At 36.0% G+C, this 20,621-nt stretch overlaps 1 protein-coding gene across 2 annotated transcripts in view; it reads right to left on the reverse strand.

The window, feature by feature from the left end:
• Positions 1–20,621, reverse strand: part of UBE2E2 (ubiquitin conjugating enzyme E2 E2) — a 389,997-nt gene that overhangs the window by 358,090 nt on the left and 11,286 nt on the right. For both annotated transcript variants that reach the window (XM_002814006.5, XM_054552511.2), the window contains exon 3: positions 17,625–17,675. In XM_002814006.5, the coding sequence (XP_002814052.1) occupies positions 17,625–17,675 (51 nt within the window). The remainder of the gene's footprint in view (positions 1–17,624; positions 17,676–20,621) is intronic.

The following is a 20,621-nucleotide window of genomic DNA, read 5'->3' on the forward strand; positions in this document are numbered from 1 at the left end:
AACATGGAGACTATTCTTAACCCTGTGACAAACTCTTACCGCTTAACAACATGATAAAATGTATCCAACCCTAATTCAAGCCTAACTCTAATAAACACTTAGAAAGAGACATTTATTCTAAGCCATTACAGATTAGTACAGCAAGAGACTGCCCCCTACCTCCTTCCCAAGCCTCCAAAAGACTATGGAGCATCAATCCCAACCACCCCTCACTGTATCTAACTTACAAAGTCAATGCTGTCAACACGTAAATATCGATTTAAGCCTACCTAATCTCTTACCTAGAAAAGTGTGCTTACTAAAATGTAGGCTCTATTTTCCAAATTAATCAAAACTCCCCAGCTGGATTCCCAGCTGATGGGGCTGACCATGGAGGATCTGAAGGTCAATGAGTGAATTGAATGTATGTGTCCAACTGAACATCAATCTCTGACTACCTTCCACACAGAAAACTAAAGATCTGCTCAACCAAAATTTACCAAAATCTCTAAAGTCCAGTCAGGAGTCCCCAGCTGGCTGATTACAAAGCTGCACTCAGTTTGGTCATGCCCCACTCCAAACACCTCACTTCTCAAAATGATGGCAAACTGGAGAATAAAAAAAGAAAGAAAGAAAGAAAGATAGAAAAAGGGCACAGAGAATGATGACATAGAAACCATGTGCAACACTCTTTCTCTGTACAGAGATTTTGTCAGCAACCAGTTCACCAACCCACACCCAAGTAAGCTCAAAAATCATAAGATCTGTTTGACAGCTTTTCCCCCGACCTCAAAGTTAAGATACATCTGGCCAATACATAATTTGAAGAAGGAAATAAAATCAATTTAGGATAACTGACATTTGATAATTTTGATAAATATTTACTAAACGTTTTATTAACACTTATATTTACACATTTGATAGAAGCTATTTAAACCCTGAATTTAGTATTTCAAACACTCTGTCCATTATAATATATTCAGAATACCATCTGTGATTCATATCCCATGAATATGTAGTTTTTTAAATACTACATATTTTCACCTTATACTACACATAGTAAACTATTAATTTCCCATTAATGCAGATAATCAAGAACTGAGTAAGTCTGCTACTTAAATATTGGAGGCTACTTCTAATGTTCTCTTTGGGGTCCATTTTACCTTTTAGGCAAAACTTATAATGAGGTTCTTTTGTTATTATAATATTAATAACTAAAGCCACTTGGAGATCATCCAAGCCATGTGGGTAGTCCCAGAAGTGCCTTATAACCAAATTTAGAGTAAAATGCATAAGGTTTTGTTCCAATGTTTAGGATATCATCCAAAAAACAAAGTATCTATTATATAAACTCTAAAACTTTCCAAAGGGTTTTACATTAATGCAACAGAACAGTAAACTGAATTCCTTTGTTCACTCCCTCTTAAAATGCAAATTTATCTATTCTATTCCACCCACTTCAAATCTCAGGGGTTTGCAAAGTAGGACCATAACACTGTTTAATATCATTTATGAACCGTGCTACTACAGAGCATTTACTGAAGTGATGTACAATGGCTTTGATAAGAATGCAAATATTTTACCTTAAACTAAAAAGACCGACACTATTCCTGTCCAATCCTGCCCCACCTTAGTCAAGGGAGCCAGATTCTCCAACTCTTACAGTCCTACTTTCTCACATTTTCTAAACCATCTCACTTTGCCCCTACAGGCTCAGGCTATTGCCAACTTCCTCATTCCACTGCACCCCTACAGTCTCCCTTACTCACCAACTAACCAGCCACCTAGAATCCAAAGGCTGCAAATGAAGGGCTCCATTTGCCTGCTAACTTGAGCCTGACACCAAAATGTTCATGCTTAAAGCAATGAGCTGTGCCACTCTTAGGAAACTGCCCTACCTTCAGGCAAAGATTTCCCTTCAGCACTTGCAGCTGAATCTGTCACCTTCTTCCAGTTCACCACTTGCATGTTGGTCTCAAATCATTCTACTCTAATAAACTGTGCCACAGAATAGTGCCTTTGCCTATAGACATGATGGTCATCTTTTCGTAGGATTGGACAAAGTTTTTAAATAAATGTCTCTTAATCGATTATAAATGAAACAATGTATGTGCAAAGAGCAAAAATGATTTCTTCAGTGTATTCTATCATTTAAAATCTTTTAAAAACTTTTACTACTCTTTTAATCCTAAGATTTCTTGGCTCATGCAACATTTATATGTAGGAAGGAAAACATATCCCAAATAAACCATAACTTTTCTTCACTAACGTTTATTCAATTTTTGAGGATGCAAGTATTATTTTTTCCAGGACCAAAAGGAAGAGGGGGAAATCAGGAGGATTCTAAACAGTTTGTTACACAGTTTGATAAATTTGAAGGGGTATAAACTAACCAAATGAATAATCAAAAGATTTCCATTAGATGATGAACTCAATGTATGTTAACATTTGATTAACGGTAATATTTTTATTTCTTGACTATGTCAGGTAAAAGGTATTTATGAAACAACATGCAATAATCTGAGACCTAGCAAAGTGATGGATATTTTGAAATAGTATTTGTTCTTCAACCCCGTTTTCCTGGCATACAACTCCTAAAATCCTTGGAATGTACAAAGTGATGTCTTTTTGTATGCCAAGACTGATGGCTGGCTGGCAGCCCTTAGGCAGCTTCAGGATAGAGGCTGGTTGCCAGAAGAAAGACCAAAGCATGATTAGAGGGTTTAGCCCTACCCTTCAACTTCCAGGGTGGAGAGGGGACTGAAGCTTAAGTTCATAGCCACTGGCCAATGATTTAATTAATCATGCCTAAGTAATAAGGTCTCCATAAGAGGTCCAATAAGGACAGGGTCAGCAGGGCTTCCAGACAGCTGAACACATGGAGGCTGACGTAAAGGTGAACAAGAACTCATTCAGGTGCCAGGAGGGTAGCATACTCCACTTCCATGGGGAGAGAAGCTCCTTGTGCTCAGGATTCTTCCAGACCTCAACCTATATATCTTTTCATCTGGCTGTTTACTTGTATCCTTTTAAAATATCCTTTGTAATATACTGGTAAACATGGTTCCCTGAGTTCTGTGAGGCACTCTAGTAAATCAAACAAACCCAAAGACGGGGTTTGCGGGAACCCTAATTTGCAGCAAGTCAGTCAGACGTTCAAAGAGGCCTGGACTTGTGACTGGTAGGAAGGAGGATACAATCTTTTGGGACTAAGCCCTCAATCTGTAGTTTCTGAGTCTACCTCCAGGTAGAGAGTGTCAGAATTGAATTTGTGGACACTGATTCAATTGCTTGATGATTTCAAGAACTGATTGCCTGCTTGGTGTGTGAAGAGAAACCCCCAAACATTTGGTTACAGAAGTCTTCTGTGTTGACTGTTGTTTAATGAGAAAAATTTTAAAAGCGTCCTGAGTTTGTGTTTTTTTTTTTTTACCCCACACACAATCCCTATCCTCAAACCAGACTCATTTATCCATGTTCTTCCTATAGCCTCCTCTTCCTACAAATCTAAGTTTTGAGGAAAGAAGGAAATAAAAGCCTCACTAACCAACTAAGATGTGGAACTGATAGCAAGTATACAAGCTGCTTTAAGTGGGCCAATGAAGTGTATAAATTACCTACCACTGGTTTCAAGAGGGCAAAGAGAGGAAAAATGAGTCACAATCTATGGGTGAAGAGGACAAAAGCTGATAAAAATCTGCTTCATTTGTTTAGGGTCCAGCATCTGGGAAATATAATTCTAGTACTACCACCACCCATCTAATAACTGAAAATCTCTCTGAAATAAGCAAATAAATTCATTTTCAGTTCCTCTAAAGGTAGAGCTCTTATTATGTACTGATGTCTCCCATTATTTCTCTAGAAAGCCCTGGCTGAAGATGAAGGCTTTTATCAAGCAAAAAAAATGGTTTCCCTCTAACTTTAACATAGCAGCACTAGTTCTACTCCCCAAAATCACACAGAATAAGCTTAATAAAGAATGTTAAGGCTCTGAAAACAGTTCATCACTGCTGTCATGACCCTTCACCTCTCCAGGAAAAATAAATCCAATTTTTTTTTTTTTTTTTTTTTTTTTGAGAGGGAGTTTCGCTCTTGTTGCCCAGGCTAGAGTGCAATGGTGCAATCTCAGCTCACTGCAACCTCTGCCTTCCAGGTTCAAGCGATTCTCCTGCCTCAGCCTCCTGAGTAGCTGGGATTACAGGTACCCACCACCACGCCAGGCTAATTTTTTGTATTTTTAGTAGAGATGGGGTTTCACCATGTTCGTCAGGCTGGTCTCAAACTGCTGACCTCAAATGATCCACCTGCCTCGGCCTCCCAAAGTGCTGGGATTATAGGCATGAGCCCCTGCGCCCAGCCAACTCTTTTCCAATGCACCTCATGATCATGGATAAGAACTCCCAATTTTCCTTACTTATGAGTTTTCTAAATTCTCTAAGTTTATAAAATGCATCCACATTCTATCAGTGAAATAAGCAACACATTGAACTATCGGGACTGAATACTAGTCCTGGTTTTGCCTTTAAACTCCACATCCTTGGGGAAGTCCTATTTCTCTCTCTAGGCTGCAGACACTGCTGAACCATAAACTTTCCAGTTTCAGTAGCCTCAAAGTCTGTATTAAAAACAATCATTTGCAATATTGCTTTCATTTTGATAAGAAATTTAAAATAAATATCTAACCAATTAATAGAACTGACAAAGGTATTTTACTTAAATTTTCTCCCACAATATTTAAGAGTCCTTAGAATATAATGGTGGATAGCAGAGGGGAGATAAATAAATACATACTACAAGTAGTTATGTAGTATGTAGTTATGTATGTATGTATTTATACACATAGACAACATAAATACCTAACTACCAGCACCATCAAAATGACCTCGTAGTTTACTCTTACCCAATATAAGCATAAGTTTAAGCATATACTTATAAGTTTAAGCTTAAGAAGCTATTTTTCTAGATCTATGCTGTCCAATACAGTAGCCTCAAGTCACATATTGGTATCTAAATTAAAATTAAAAATCAGTTATTTAGTTGCACTAGTCACCTTTCAAATACTCGATGTCCACATATGGCTAGTGGCCACTGTACTGGACAGGGCAGATAAGGAACAGGTCTATCATAACAGAAAGTCCTACTGGGACAGTGCTGTTCTAGAGCAGTTCACCTAAATCTATTTTGCAAATGGAAACAGAAAAGCAAGACCTCAAAACACTTGAGCTCTGAAGTCAGAAACAAGGTTGAAATCCTAGTTCTGCCGTTTACTTGCTATGTGACCTTCAGCAAGTTAGTTACTCAACCCTTCCAAACCTGTCTTCCCATCTATAAAATGCTGTACAAAACTACTACCCACCTCAATGCAAAAGCATAAGAATGACACAACAGACTTTGGGGACTCAGAGCGAAAGGGTGGGAAGGGGGTAAGGGATAAAAGACTTCAAACTGGGTTCAGTGTATACTGTTCAGGAGATGGGTACACCAAAATCTCACAAATACCACTGAAGAATTTACTCATGTAACCAAATACCACCTGTTCCCCAAAAAACCTATGGAAATAAAAAACTTAAAATAATAAAACTACTGTCACCTCAAAGACAGTTGTAAAGATTACATGAGATAATGCTGGTAAAGCATTTAGCACACTGCTTCAAATACTGGAAACATTCAATAGCTGTTAGCTCCCTACTATAATTAATTGTATTTACTAATTCACAGATATATTGAACCGAATGCTACCTGCAATGCAGAGATTAAAGAAAGAGCTCTTGCCAGACTGGGTGAAACGGGTAAAAGAGTTGTAATCTGAAGCATCAGGAGAAGTGACAGTAGCGGAATGCTGGGAGGGGGATGCTGGATTCAAGGTGGAGGAAATGGTAGATACTCAGGCAGAAATCTTAACTCTGGTGTAAGAGTTCTGCCTCTCCTTTGGTCATTTCAAATTATTACTAGGCCTCATCTTCCAAACAGGTGAAAGTGTGTGGAGAGAGTCTACCTGCTGTGTACTGAAGAAGAAAATGAATATTTTAGCTTATGGCTTTGCCTGATTCTATTAAACGTTTTAGAAGGAAGTGCTGCCTCTACACAAATATGGATTGAGATATACCTTTAAAGGCATCTCATTAGGTCCCTAAAGTATGTAGACATTCTGTTTGACAGTTCCAAATGAACATTTATTTAGAAACATAGCCCAAAAAGCAAACTGACAACAAAAATGCAAAAAATCAAATTTTACACTGTCTTAAAATATACTAAAAAATTTTATTTGTTTGCAATAAAGCTTAATTGATTAATTTTAAATCAATGAGCATAATAATCACCGTAAAGAAATTTGGATACATGAAAGAATACAGTTTCAGGATATCTTAAAAGATAAAAGGGGCATGGGAATTAAAATATTACATGTTGGAGAGTAATATGACACTTTCTATCTCTAAAGTGCTTAGGTAATAAATCTGAAATAATAACTAGTTATAAAGCTGGGCAAACTAAACAATAAAATGTTCTGTTGCTATTATAAAACACAGTCCCAGCGTGACCATTCAATATATATTTTTCAGACACATTATTTTATTGTTTTTAAAGCAGTAAAGAATTAAAAAAAAATTAAAAGACCAGAAATAATGGGCACTAAACTCACTTTACCATTCAACATTTTCTTTTATTAGCAAATAAATATTTTTAAAGCTATGATTAAAGGCAGACTTAAAACAATAACATTTTGAAATAACAAAGAATTTTTCTCATGGTGATTTTATTGAGACAGTTGTCTTCCCTTAATACAGTTTTGAAGTACAGGTACATGACAGCAAACTATTATACATAAAGTTCCCCATTTGAAATAACAAGTAGCCAGCCTTTTAAAGCTCTATATTGGTTGTACCTCAGGTGAAAAGTCAGCCTCAAGGTAAAGGCAAAAAGAAAACATACTCTTGGCAGTAATGAAGGAACTCATCTTAAAAATTATAAAAGAAAGTACAGAAATGAGAATATAAACAAGCTTGAAACTCTTGAAATTTTGAACTACCAATGGACCATAAGGCAAGACCATGCTCTCTCTCTCTCTCACACAGTACACATACCCCAACTCTGCAGCTATCCCACCTGCAGGTGCTATTCCATTCTTGTTAACTGTTCTAGTCACTTAGTACATGCATTTCCAATGTTACTTAAAGTTTTTTGTCTTCAAAAAGTCTATCCAAAACCACTCAACACTGTAGCAACTGAGTCAAGAACTCACAGGATTGAATTAAAAATATTCCTCAATTACCTGTTTTAGATAAAGGAAAAAGAGATGGATACAAATAATTCAGTACCCTAAATAAATAACATAGGTCCTCAATGTATATTTAAATTTTATCATGTTAATGACTCCTCTTAAAAACTATGCCAGCATTTTGCTAACCAATACACATTCACATAAACTTTCAGTTATTCATATTGTACGTTTACCAATAACATGCCTCCCTCCAAAAGACTCTGAGCTGGCTTACAAAAATGTATGTAGTATGAAAGTACAAATGAAGATATGGATATAAAAGAGGGAAAAGGGTAGAAAAATAAAATACAACCAGAGAGTTGAGGTTTCTACACAAAATGCAATTAATTACTAACACTGAGGAGCAAATAAGGCTATGAGTTTCCAGGCAGCCAAACCAAATAAAGAAGGATGTATTATCAATTTTAAGATCTGTAGAGGCCATAGAGACAAATCCATTTCTGCCAATAGTATCACCATTCTAGTCTAAAATATCACACTCTTTAAAGTCATCCTTGACATCATTAACTTTGTCTCTCAAAACCACACTATCAACAAAGTGGGCCAGTTCAAAAACGTCTCCCATTTCCACTGCCTTTTTTTTTTTTTTTTTTTTTTTTGTGGTCTTCCTGGTATCACATCACCAGGTCTTATATAACTTGAACCTGTATTCATGCAACACTTTTTTTACTGGATTCCCAAACTCTTTATATCTTTCTCCACTCCATATTACAAATCAATTTCTATGACACAATTTTTTTAAATCAAAACTTCCATTTCATTCTCTTTTACTCAGTATTTAAACCTCAAACTACAGCGACTGGTAATTTTAACATCCTTCCTAGAAAGTCCTAACAAATCTTACCTCCCACATGGGAAGGAGGGCCAACCTGTTAAACTCACTGTCCCAAGAATAACTATACTAAATCCTCCCCTTTTATGTTTCTGCTCCCATTCATTCTCTTACGTAAAGCCATCCCTATTTCCTTTTACCTTTCCAAATTCCACCCATTCTTCAAAGCCAAGTTCACATCCCTCCTTAAAGATGTTTTCCTGGCCGGGCGCAGTGGCTCACACCTGTAATTCCAACACTTTGGGAGGCTGAGGCAACCTTGAACAAGTTACTTAATGTCAGGAGTTTCAGAAAGTGGTTGAAAAGACTAAATGACATCACATGCAGAAATCCTTCAAAAGTTAAAAACTGCTGTACAAATATCACAATAAGCAGAGAAGAAAAATAGTTAGTGATAATAATTAGATTTTGCATTGGTTGTTCTTTGTAGAGATCACACATATAGACATTGTTCCCAATTTCTGTCTCAATACCTTCCTATGCTATAATTTCAAAAAATAACCCCCACACACACTTTCCCTACATACCATTTTAGTTACTATGATGTGGAAAATACACTTTTTGGCCAGGCGCAGTGGCTCACACCTGTAAACCCAGCACTTTAGGAGGCCAAGGAGGGCAGATCACTTGGGATCAGGAGTTCGAGACCAGTCTGGCCAACATGGTGAAACCTGTCTCTACTAAAAATACAAAAATTAGCCATGCATGGTGGCATGCGCCTGTAGTTCCAGCTACTCAGGAGGCTCAGGCAGGAGATCAGGAGGCTCAGGCAGGAGATCAGGAGGCTCAGGCAGGAGAATTACTTGAACCTGGGAGGCGGAGGTTGCAGCGGACTGGTATGGTGCCACTGCACTCCAGTCTGGGCAACAGAGCAAGACTCTGTCTCAAAAAAACAACAACAAAAAAAACACTTTCTTCTATAGAATGGCTCCCATGATTAGTTAAATGACACAGTAGTTAGGTTTATGTCCAGTCACAGCCTCTTCCCATTTCCACTGGGAATGCTTTACCTAATGAGTTAAGACAATGAAAAAAGTAAACCAGTTAGAATACTTATACTTTCTGATTTAAAACTCAGTAATGCTATAGCAATCAAGACAGTATGTTACTGGCATAAGAACAGACACACAGACCAATGGAACCAAATTGAGAATTCGGCAATAAATCTTCACATTTATGATCCACTGATTTCCAACAAGGGTATCAAGATAATTCAGTGTAAAAAATAGTCTTTTCAACAAACGGTGCTGGGATACTGGGTCTACACAAGCCAAAAGGAATGAAATTGGACCCTAATCTCATACCACATACAAAAATTAACTGAAAAAGGATCAGAAACCAAAATGTAAAAGCTAAAACTATAAAATTCTTAGGAAAAAATATAGATGTAAATCTTCGTGGCCTTGGATTAGGCAATGGTTTCTAAGATATGACACCAAATGCACAAACAACAAAAGAAAAAACAGATATTTAGACTTCACAAAAAGCAAAAACTTCTATGTTTCAAAGGTCACTATCAAGAAAGTAAAAAAAGAAAATCCACAGAATGGAGGAAGACAGTTGCAAATTATATATCTGATGTACAGGACTTATATCCAAAATATATTTTTTAAAAACTCTTACAATTCAACAATAAAAAGACAAGTCATTAAAAAATGGAGCAGGATTTGAACAAACATTTCTCCAAAGAAGATATACAAATGGACAATAAGCACATGAAAAGATGAAGATATGCAAATGGACAATAAGCACATGAAAAGATGCTCATCCATCATCCATCAGAATAATGCAAATCAATACCACAACAAAATACCACTTCATATCTACTAGCTATCATTAAAAAAAAAAAAAAAAAAGGACAACAACAAGTGCTGCCAAGGTTGTGAAGAAAAATTGTGCCCTCATACACTGCTGGCAGGAAACACAGACTTACTATATAACCCAGCAATTCTACTGCTAGGTACATACCTAAGAGAAATGAAAACAAATGTCTACCCAAAAACCTGTACATAAATGTTCATAACAGCATTATTCATAGTAGCAAAAAAGTGGAAACAATATAAATATCCATCAAGTGATGAGAAGAAAGATAAAATGTGGTATATCCATAAAAATGGAAGTTTATTTGGTAACAAGTAGGAACAAACGCCAGAGCAATTAGGCAAGAGAAAAGAAATAAAGGGCTTCCAAATTGTAAAGGCAAAAGTCAAATCAACCCTGTTCCCAGATTACGTGATGTTAAAACCTACAGACTCTACCAAAAAAAACCTGTTAGAACGGTCAAGAAATTCAGCAAAGTTGTAGAATGCAAAATCAACACACAAAAATCAGTGGCATTATATATGTCAACAGCAAATAATCTGAAAAAAATCAAGAAAGCAATCCTATTTACAATAGCTACAAAAATTATAAAATGCCTAGGAATCAATCTAACAAAAGAAGTGAAAGATTCATACAAAGAAAACTATAAAACTGATGAAATAAATAGGACACCAAAAAAATGGAAAGGTATTCCATATTCATGGATTGGAAGAACTATAATAATATTTTTAAATGACAAGACTACCCAAAGCAATTTACAGATTCAATACAATCCTTCTCAAAATACCAATAACATTCTTCACAGAAACAGTAAAAAAAAAAAAAAAAAAAAAAAAAAATCCTAAAATTTACATGGAACCACAAGACTATGAATAGCTAAAGCAATCCTGAGCAAAAAGAATGAAGCTGGAGGCATCACATTACCTGACTTCAAAATTTATTACAAAGCTATAGTAATCAAAACAACATGGTACTGGGCATAAAAACAGACACATGGATCAATGAAACAGATGAGAGAACTCAGGTATAAATCCATGCATTTACAGCCACTTTATCTTTGACAAAGGCATCAAGAACAGGCAATGGGAAAAGGAGTGTCTTTTCAATAAATGGTGCTGGGAAAACTGGATAACTATATATGAAGAATGAAACTAAACCCCTATCTCTCACCATACACCAAAAAAATCAAACCAAAATGGATTAAAGACTTGAATCTAAGACCTGAAACACTACAGCACAATGGTCTGGGCAAAGATTTCTTGTGTAAGATCTCAAAAGCACAGGCAACCAAAGCAAAAATATACAATTGGGATTACATCAACCTAAAAAGCTTCTGCACAGTAAAGGAAACAATCAACAAAGTGAAGAGACAACACACAGAATGGGAGAAAATATTTGCAAACTATCTATCTGACAAGGGACAAGGGATTAGTAACCAGAATATGTAAAGAGTTCAAACAACTTGACAGCAAATATATATATATATATATATATATAATTCAATTTAAAACAGGCAAAAGGGCCAAGTGCAACTCACGCCTGTAATACCAGCACTTTGGGAGGCCAAGGCAGGAGGATCACTTGAGGTCAGGAGTTTGAGACTAGCCTGGCCAACACGGTGAAACCCCGTCTCTACTCAAAATACAAAAATTAGCCAAGGGTGGTGGTGCGCACCTGTAATCCCAGTTATTCAGGAGGCTGAGGCAGAAGAATCACTTGAACCTGGGAGGCAGTGGTTGCAGTGAGCCAAGATCATGCCATTGCACTCCAGCCTGGGTGACGCAGTGAGACTCCATCTCAAAAAAAAAAAAAAAAAAATACAAAAATCAGCTGAGTGTGGTGGCATGTACCTGTAGTCCCAGCTACTCAGGAGGCTGAAGCAGGAGAATCACTTGAACCCGGGAGGCAGAGGTTACAGTGAGCTGAGATCACGCCACTGCACTCCAGCCTGAGCGACAGAGAGACAACTCAAAAAAAAAAAAAAAAAAAAAAAAAAGAAGGGGGCAAAAGATGTAAACAGACATTTCTCAAAAGAAGGAATGCAAATGACCAAAGGGTACATTAAAAAATGCTCAACATTGCTACAATGCAATATTATCTCACTTAGATAAAGACTTAGATCAAACAGACAAGCAATAGCGGATGCTAGCAAGGATGTGGAGAAAGGGGAAGGCTCGTACACTGTTGTTGGGATGTAAATTAGTACAGCCACTATGGAGAACAGTACAAAGGTTACTTACAAAACTAAAAACAGAACTTCCATATGATCCAGCAGTTCCTATACTGGGTATATATATTAGTCCATTTTCACGCTGCTGATAAAGACATACCTGAGACTGGGCAATTTACAAAAGAAAGACGTTTAATGGACTCACAGTTCCACCTGGCTTGAAAGGCCTCACAATTATGGTGAAGGTGAAAGGTACGCATCACATGGTGGCAGACAAGAGAAGAATGAGAGCCAAGTAAAAGGGGTTTCCCCTTATAAAACCATCAGCTCTCCTGAGACTTATTCATTACCACGAGAACAGTATGGGGGATACCGCCCCCATGATTCAATTATCTCCCACCAGTCCCTCCCACAACACGTGGGAATTATGGGAGCTACAATTCAAGATGAGAATTGGGTGGGGACATTGCCAAACCATATCAGTATATATCAAAAAGAAAGGAGATTAATGTATCAAAGAGATATCTGCACGTCCATGTTTACGCAAGTACCATTCACAATCGCCAAAATACGGAACCAACCTAAGTGTCCATTAACAAATGAATGAATAAAGAAAATGTGGTATATACACACAATGGAATATTTAATTCAACCATAAAAAAGAATGAAATCCTGTCATGTGCAGCAACATGGATGGAACCACAGGCAAAGGTTAAGTGAAATAAGCCCAGCAGAGGATGACAAATGTCACATGTTCTCCTCTTACATGAGAGCTAAAAATGTAGATCTCAAAAATAGAGAGTAGACTGGTAGTTACCAGAGGCCAGGAGGGGGAGTGGGGGGATCAAGAGGAAAAAAAGAATATAAATATATAAATGTATTTTCACTGAACTTTACAATAAAAATGATAAAGATGGTAAATCATGTATGTATATTTTACCTCAATTAAAAATATTTTTAAAAAAGAAATACTTGGGTAATAAAGTTCAAGACCAGCCTGGCCAACATGGTGAAACCCCATCTCTACTAAAAATACAAAAATTAGCCAGGTGTGGTGGCGCACGCCTGTAATCCCAGCTACTCGGGAAGCTGAGGCAGGAGAATCGCTTGAATCCAGCAGGTGGAGGTTGCAGTGAGCCGAGATCACGCCACTGCACTCTAGTTTGGGCGACAAGAGCGAAACTCCGTCTCAGAAAAAAAAAGAAGTACTAATGCATGCAGCAACATGGATGAACCTTGAAAATATTACACTTTGTAAAAAAAATTTAAAAAGCCACACACAAAAAGCACACAAGATTTCATTTATACAAAATGTCCAGATAAGGCAAATCTATAGAAACAGAAAGTAGACTAATTGCTGCCGAGGTCTGGTGGTGAAAGAGCTGGGGGAAAATGGGGAAGGAGTGACTGCTAAAAGGCATGGATTATTTTTTGGGAGGTATCAAAATATTGCAAAATAGACTGTGATGATTACAAAACTCTGTGAGTATACTAAAAACCTAAAAGTATAAGTGAATTTTACACTTTATGTCTCAATAAAGCTGTTATCAAATAAAAGACAAAATTAAAAAGCAGTGCCAGTGTTCCATGAGCAGATCCTTGAAACACATAGAAATAGAACTGTAAACTGCTAGTATAACTACATCCTCTTTTTTGGTTTACTTCCTCCTTTTACTTGTTCAGTTACTAGACCAAAAATCAAAATCCAAATAAATCATTTTACCTTAGTCTTTTCTTCCAAAAAATAATAAGGTTTCTCTGTCATTACCCTGCTCGTAAACCTAATACAAACTTTAGCAGTAGCAGATCATAATAGCATTTGAACAAGTTAGCTTCTCTGCGACACAGAGGTACAAGTTATCCTTTGGATGATGACGATTTTAATTTTAATTTTAATTTTAATTTTAATCTGGAGATTTTCTGGCCCACTAGCTGCCAGTTCCCCACTAGCACCGAGGAAGTATAAATGAACACACTGACATGCACAGATCTAAGATCTTGCTTTTAACAGTTTGTGAAGAATTGTGAAAGTTACAGCCTGTAGTCATTTATAAGGGGCAGTGAATCTACCTGTTAGAGGTCTGTAAGGATAGAGCATCAATGTGACCCACTCTATCCATCTAAGCTGGTGTGCAAGGCACCAAGGTAACAAGCAATTCTAATCAACTGCCCAGCACCTCTAACTCAGCAGTAGTATGAAAACATTTACTAATCAGTGGATCTGTGAAGGCCTCAGGATAGAACCCTTGTAAATGTTATGGGTCAGTTATGTTAGCCAACGTGAAAGTTAAGGCCAAGAAAAATATATTCCACTACTTATAGGAAATACTCTAAGCATATACCAAATTTCACTCAAATGAAGTGTAATTTTCTATGCCTATGGCCCTACAGACTCTATGATTTTATGAGCAGAAATTTTTTCTTAGCTATAAAGTTTTGTTTTAAAATATTTATGCATTAAACTGTGAGTAATGTTTTTAAAAAGGATAACATATTTAACCCAACTTCAAAAATAAAACTATCTTACTGCATTTTTACTTCAAAGACAACAATAAAGTGAGAAAAAACTGAAATATGTAGAGGCAAATATTTCCTACATGAAATAATTCAATCTATTAAATCATTTGTGGGTGTTCTTTAAAATAATATTTGTTTATTCAAAACCTGAAAAAAAAAATTAACTAATACTATATTAGAATAACTTCCTCTAAAAATGCCTTACATAAAACTTTATGTACACTGAATGCTGTGATTTGGGGTGACTTGATAGTCTCAACTTCTTTAAATAACAGATTTGCACAACGCTTAAACACATACAGTTCCTTCAACATGATTCCAAAAGAAGCTTAACTGGATATCACGTAAGAGATGCACCAAAATTCAGAGGTTCCATCTAACCTGACAAACACACAGTATTGGGTTGTCTGTTAAGGTTCCCGAAAATAGGATAAACCACACTCTAAATGGAATGTGACACACACCCACCCCTACCCAGACAACCAGTAGAAAAAATCGTTCTCCACTCTCTGACTAAACAGGTAAAACCCACAGATGTTCCTTCACATGTAAGCTTTACATGTGATAGCAGACTAACAACTACCCAGGGAACCAAAAGGCAGAGTTTTGAGAGGCATGTGTGATAGGAGAGGTAATCCACAAAGGGAGTAGAGTAAGGGGATGCTTTTGTCTGAAATGAGATATGACTTAACTCATTAAGTAAAGGACTCTGACTTCTATTAGGCAGATAACTTTAATTTGCTCTATTTTGATAAATTAATCCATTACAGTCATTAGGCCAATGAAGGCAGTGCAGAACTTGTAAAAATCAACTACAAAAGCACTGTTAACTTTGACCAAAAATAAGCCAAACTAACACTACGATCTAATCTCTTTCTGAAGATGGTAACCACATTTTCACCGAAATACAGATGAGCAGCTTAACTACAAACCACAACCAAATATTTGACACCAAACAATCCAAAGACCACAGTGATGCACTTAATAAGCACACCAAACAACCATATTAAGTAACACAAGCACACTGATAAGTGTTGATTAACTAGTTTTACATTTTCTATCAGCTACAGCACAGAGGATCCTTTGCTTGCCAAAGGGAGTGCCATATGAAGGTAAATAACCTTTCTCTCTGCCTGACCCAGTCCAAGCAACTGTTTTAGAATCAATAAAAGGAGCCAAAGCCACTGCACTGCAGACCTAGCTTCTAAAGCAAACTTATCAGCTATCCAATCCTCAGCCCACAAGTGAGAATTTCCTTGCAAATTCCCAAGTCAGAAAATTAACTAAAGTAGATATCTTCCCTGAAACTGTTCGAAGGGCTTATTATGTATGACTTCTAAATTTAAAAATTAAAACCTGTAATATACATTTTGCTCTATTTATGAAGAGCTTACATATGAACTAGTAATGATAGCATTAAGGCTCAAAGACAAAGTAAACCTCCAAATTTTAGATGACACTATAGTTAAACGTTTCTTTTATTTTTAATAGAACTATGGTTCAATTATTTTAGTTTATTTAAATAATAACCTTTATATAGTTCCTTTCCTCAGTTATCTAATAGCAAAATTGCAGTCTACATCACATGATACTGTATGTGGATTTCATTTATTAAAAATGAGCCTTAAACAAACTTATTAAAACAAAGTTGTTTATTTTGCCAATGACTGGGGTTGTCAAAATTTAAGCAGTGTATAAAGTTCACTTATTTATCAGTTCAATTGTTCATAAAAAAGGTTACAAAAATAATATATGTAATATATTAATAATATGGGTTTTTTTAAAAGATTCAGACCATTAAAACAAATATTATCCTAAGAAACAAAGGATGTTAGGTTTAATTCAAACTGGAGTTTTTCCACAAATCCATCTACTTATAACCACTGACCACCAAAAGCTAAACAATGATCTGCCATCTGAAACAGCTTTGATGTAATACAGTCCTAAGAGTGACAAAAAGTCTTACGTTAAATGGTTTTACCTAACAAAGAAATATCTGTTCTATTTGAGTGAAACATTCTTTGAATATTATTACTGTAAGTTTATAAACTGTACATGATTCATTTAAAGAACCGTATTAGATTCACCACAAAGTAAGTCCTATAAGAATTTTTCCTACACAAAATTGTTATCTTTGTTTTTACATAAAAGTAAGATCAGTAAAGTCAGAAATCATACCAAGCAATAAATTCTACCTGCATTCGATGTTGGGAAAATTTTTATTTAATCGGCCCTCTCACCTTCAATGCATAAGAATATCATTTTAAACCAGAAAAACTCCAGGTTGGCCTGGTTCCAATGCTGACCTCATCTCAAAACAGAAATAAGTGTCTTAAAAATAACCAAACAGCCATCTTCTAACTACTGCACCAGACCCAAAGCAGCAGCATAAGGTAAGAGGTTACTTTTCTCCTCTTTGTCCATGTATCTGTATAACATTAACCATTTCCAGGTAAGCACTTTTCTTTCCTAAAAGTAAACACTGACCAGAAAATTCGAGGTCATGATCATAAAGGGAGGGAGAGTTTTACATTTAACATCATTGCCCCAAATCATCCATTCTTACCTAGTCACAACCAATGACCATAAGAAATAATGTAAACCATGAAGAAACACTGTTTAATGTGTCTGCATTTTTAAAAATCAAATTCCAACAAGATAACAATTACAACATAGCAAATATTTTAGCCATACTATTATTCTGTCATTAAAAAAACCACTTAAGGCCCTAACACCTCTTCCACTAAAATGTAATTATATTTGTTACTCTATAATTTCATTATCTTACTGTTATTGCATTACACTACTTTTGGCAACTCCGTTCAACCACTACAAACATACTTGCTGAACATTCCATTTCTGCACAGAGATGACAAAAACCATTGTCTTCCACAGTCTCTTAAGTTCAAACAACAATGATGTTTCTACTAATTAATCAGACTACAACAGCAGCTGCATATAAAACCAACAGTTCAAATGCACCTTCTGCAAAAGATACAAGTAAATAAAAAACCATAAGTACTTACCTACAGTTGGGAGGAGGGTCCAACGTAATTTCTGCAAGTTCCTTCTGAATTCTTTAAAATAAAGACAAAGAACATTATGTTAAAAATGTCTTCACTCTTAACAATTTATTTCATTAAAATGTTACATTTTAATAATATTTCCCTTTGGTATATTAGTTTGAAATACTAATACTGTATAAAGCATCACATCCAACAATAAAGTAGCAATTTCTGCCTGGGTTTTGAGGATGCATCTAAAGGATGAGACTACCAGTGCATGCAACCTGTGGAAGGAACACTATGACTTCACTGAACCACTGACAGCACTAATTAAAATTTCTAAAGCTGGAAATTTCTGCCACACTATTCATGGGTCACTCTAACTTCTGTTTTGTATTAGAGCATTCCCATACAGGATGGAAAGCTGATATTAAGTTAAATCCAAGCATCCTGACTGATAGAATCAAATGGTAAAGAAAAGATTCGGGATCTCATTCCAACACCTGAAACTGCCATCAAGATGCATATGGTATTCCTTCCTGGAGCCTCTAATTTGGAGCAGATTGGGACTTTGAAGTTTAACACTATTTCATCTGCTAGAACTACCCTAATATTACATGAGCAATTAATGTCATTGCATGAGCTTCATGCAAAAAAAAAAATTTAAGCCTGCTCTATCCTCATGTGTTATATTCTACTTTTATTTTTAACAGCATCTAACATCCTATGTACATACAAAAAGGCTGAAAGTGTACCACTGTTTTCTAAGACTATACTTAGCAATCCCTTAACTATCATTCATACCTTATTAAATGTAGGCTTTGTTAAATCAAATACCAAAAAATTCTCAAAACCGTTTCTTCTCCTTTGCCTTGGTTCTTAAATATGGGGTTATTAACAGCCGCATGCCTGTTGTCTGGTAATTACTGTGACAGTATATGAATAATAACTGATTAAAGTATCTTTAAAAAACAAAACAAGAATTTGAGCAAAAATATTTAAACTCAAACAATTTCATTCTACTTCTTTTTCAAGACAACAAACTACTAGAACAAATGGGATCCCTCCAATAGAATTGGTATCAACTTCCCGAAGGAACTGCATGCTACTAATATAATTTTCACTTCTCTAAACCACGTGATTCAAGGTTGGCGAGGCATTATGAATCAGAGCACGGCTAAGAAATTCAAAGTCAAAAAAATGTCACTGTAATTCCGCTAGGCCATTAAATTGAGTCCCTGGGAAAGAATACTGCTCACACATGCTTGCTCTCTCTCCCTGTGCCTCAGTTTTCCGTCCTGTAAAATAGAGGTTAACTAGAACAAACTCCGTGATCTCTTTTAACACACTGTAACTTCCTTCTAATATGGATTCTGTGAAGTATTTATACACATACAAAGTACATATTGCCCATATTTAAATGACAGAAGTCTCAAAGATTTGATATAGGAGAACATATTTTATGGATTTCACACAAAAGTATACAACAGACACTTCAAAACTCAATGGCTAAGTCCAGGTTAAAGATGGCAAACCAGGCACACACACTTTCACCTCTCACTCATTCAGGACTCCACTGGGTGGGTAGGGGACATACAGAAAATGCAAAAAGGAATAAACAGCAAAAAGAAGGGTGGTGGTCACCAATGAGTGAGAAATTTCAATATATTTCTGCAAGACGAAACAAATGGGTGTAACTCAAACAGGTTGAGACAGGCAAGAGGGGGCTACAGAGTGTATACCAATAAAACAGACTACTAAAGGGGGCACGGGGGAAGTAATCAGAAATCCCAGAAGGAAAAAAAGCTGCATAAGAAAATCACAGATGAAATATGAAGCAAACTAAAATGTAAAATAACTTTAATTAAGTATCAGACATTGGGGGTGAGGTGGGGAGAGAAAGATTTGATCTATTGTGCCTAAATGCTATGACTCATTGAGAAGCCCAGAGATCATGACACTGGCCTTGTAATTAATCTAATCGTAATATGCTGTTTGGTCTGGCATTGAATATTTACAGTTATAATAAATGTATAATTTATTGGTCTTTTACTTACAGACAAAGCATAGAAGATTGGTTGTTAGTTGCACTGTACAAAGTAAATGTTATTAACCTTGAAGATGTAAAATTAAATGCAGCTAATATAAACCAGCTAAAAGTGGATGGAGAAGATATTATCCCCAATTTACAAAGTAAAGAATAAAAAACATGTTATTCATAGGAATAAGAAATAGAAGTTTAAATATATATTTTTAGACTATAAAGGCAACCAATACTCTTTTTAAAAAAATTTTAACTATCATTAACTGGGAGGAAGGAAAAAAAAGGAAGAATAGGTAAGCAAACTAGATCCTCATATTTCAGAACAGGGAACTAAAAGATATTACTTCAATTAGCAATTCAATGAGAAATAAGTGTATTATTTAGAGTTGTACAGAAAACCAACAGAAGGAGTAAGACCAAAGACAGCTAAACAGTCTGCTTCAAGGGAATGGAATTGGGAGAACTAGGGGCAGGAGGTGGATTAAAAAACTGTTACTTTCCATTAAAAAAAAAATCTATGTACTGTTTACTTTGTTATCAGAAACATAAACAACTTTTAAAAATTGTTTTTAAACTAAGAGAACCAAAAGAATAGGCATTCTAAAAAGCATGCTTAAACTGTCAAAGAAAACTATTTTTAACATAAAAAAACTTCTTCGCAATTTTCAAACAACACATCTTGCTTTATATTTATACTGCCCTTTAGGTTAAAAAAAAAAAAAAAAAAAAACTCGTAAATCCTGGGCCAGGCTCAGTATTGGTGGCTATGCCTGTAATCCCTGAGCTTTGGGAGGCAGACGCAGGAGGATCACTTGAGGCCAGAAATTCGAGACCAACCTGCACAACACAGTGGGACTCCGCTACAAAAAATTCAGGAAACTGTTGGTCATAGCGGTGTGTGCTTATAGTCCCAGTTACTCAGGAGGCCAAGGCAAGAGGATCACTTGAGCCCAGGAATTTGAGGCCACAGTGAT

This window comes from Pongo abelii, chromosome 2 (genome assembly GCF_028885655.2).
Source record: "Pongo abelii isolate AG06213 chromosome 2, NHGRI_mPonAbe1-v2.0_pri, whole genome shotgun sequence".
Taxonomy (NCBI): Eukaryota; Metazoa; Chordata; class Mammalia; order Primates; family Hominidae; genus Pongo; species Pongo abelii.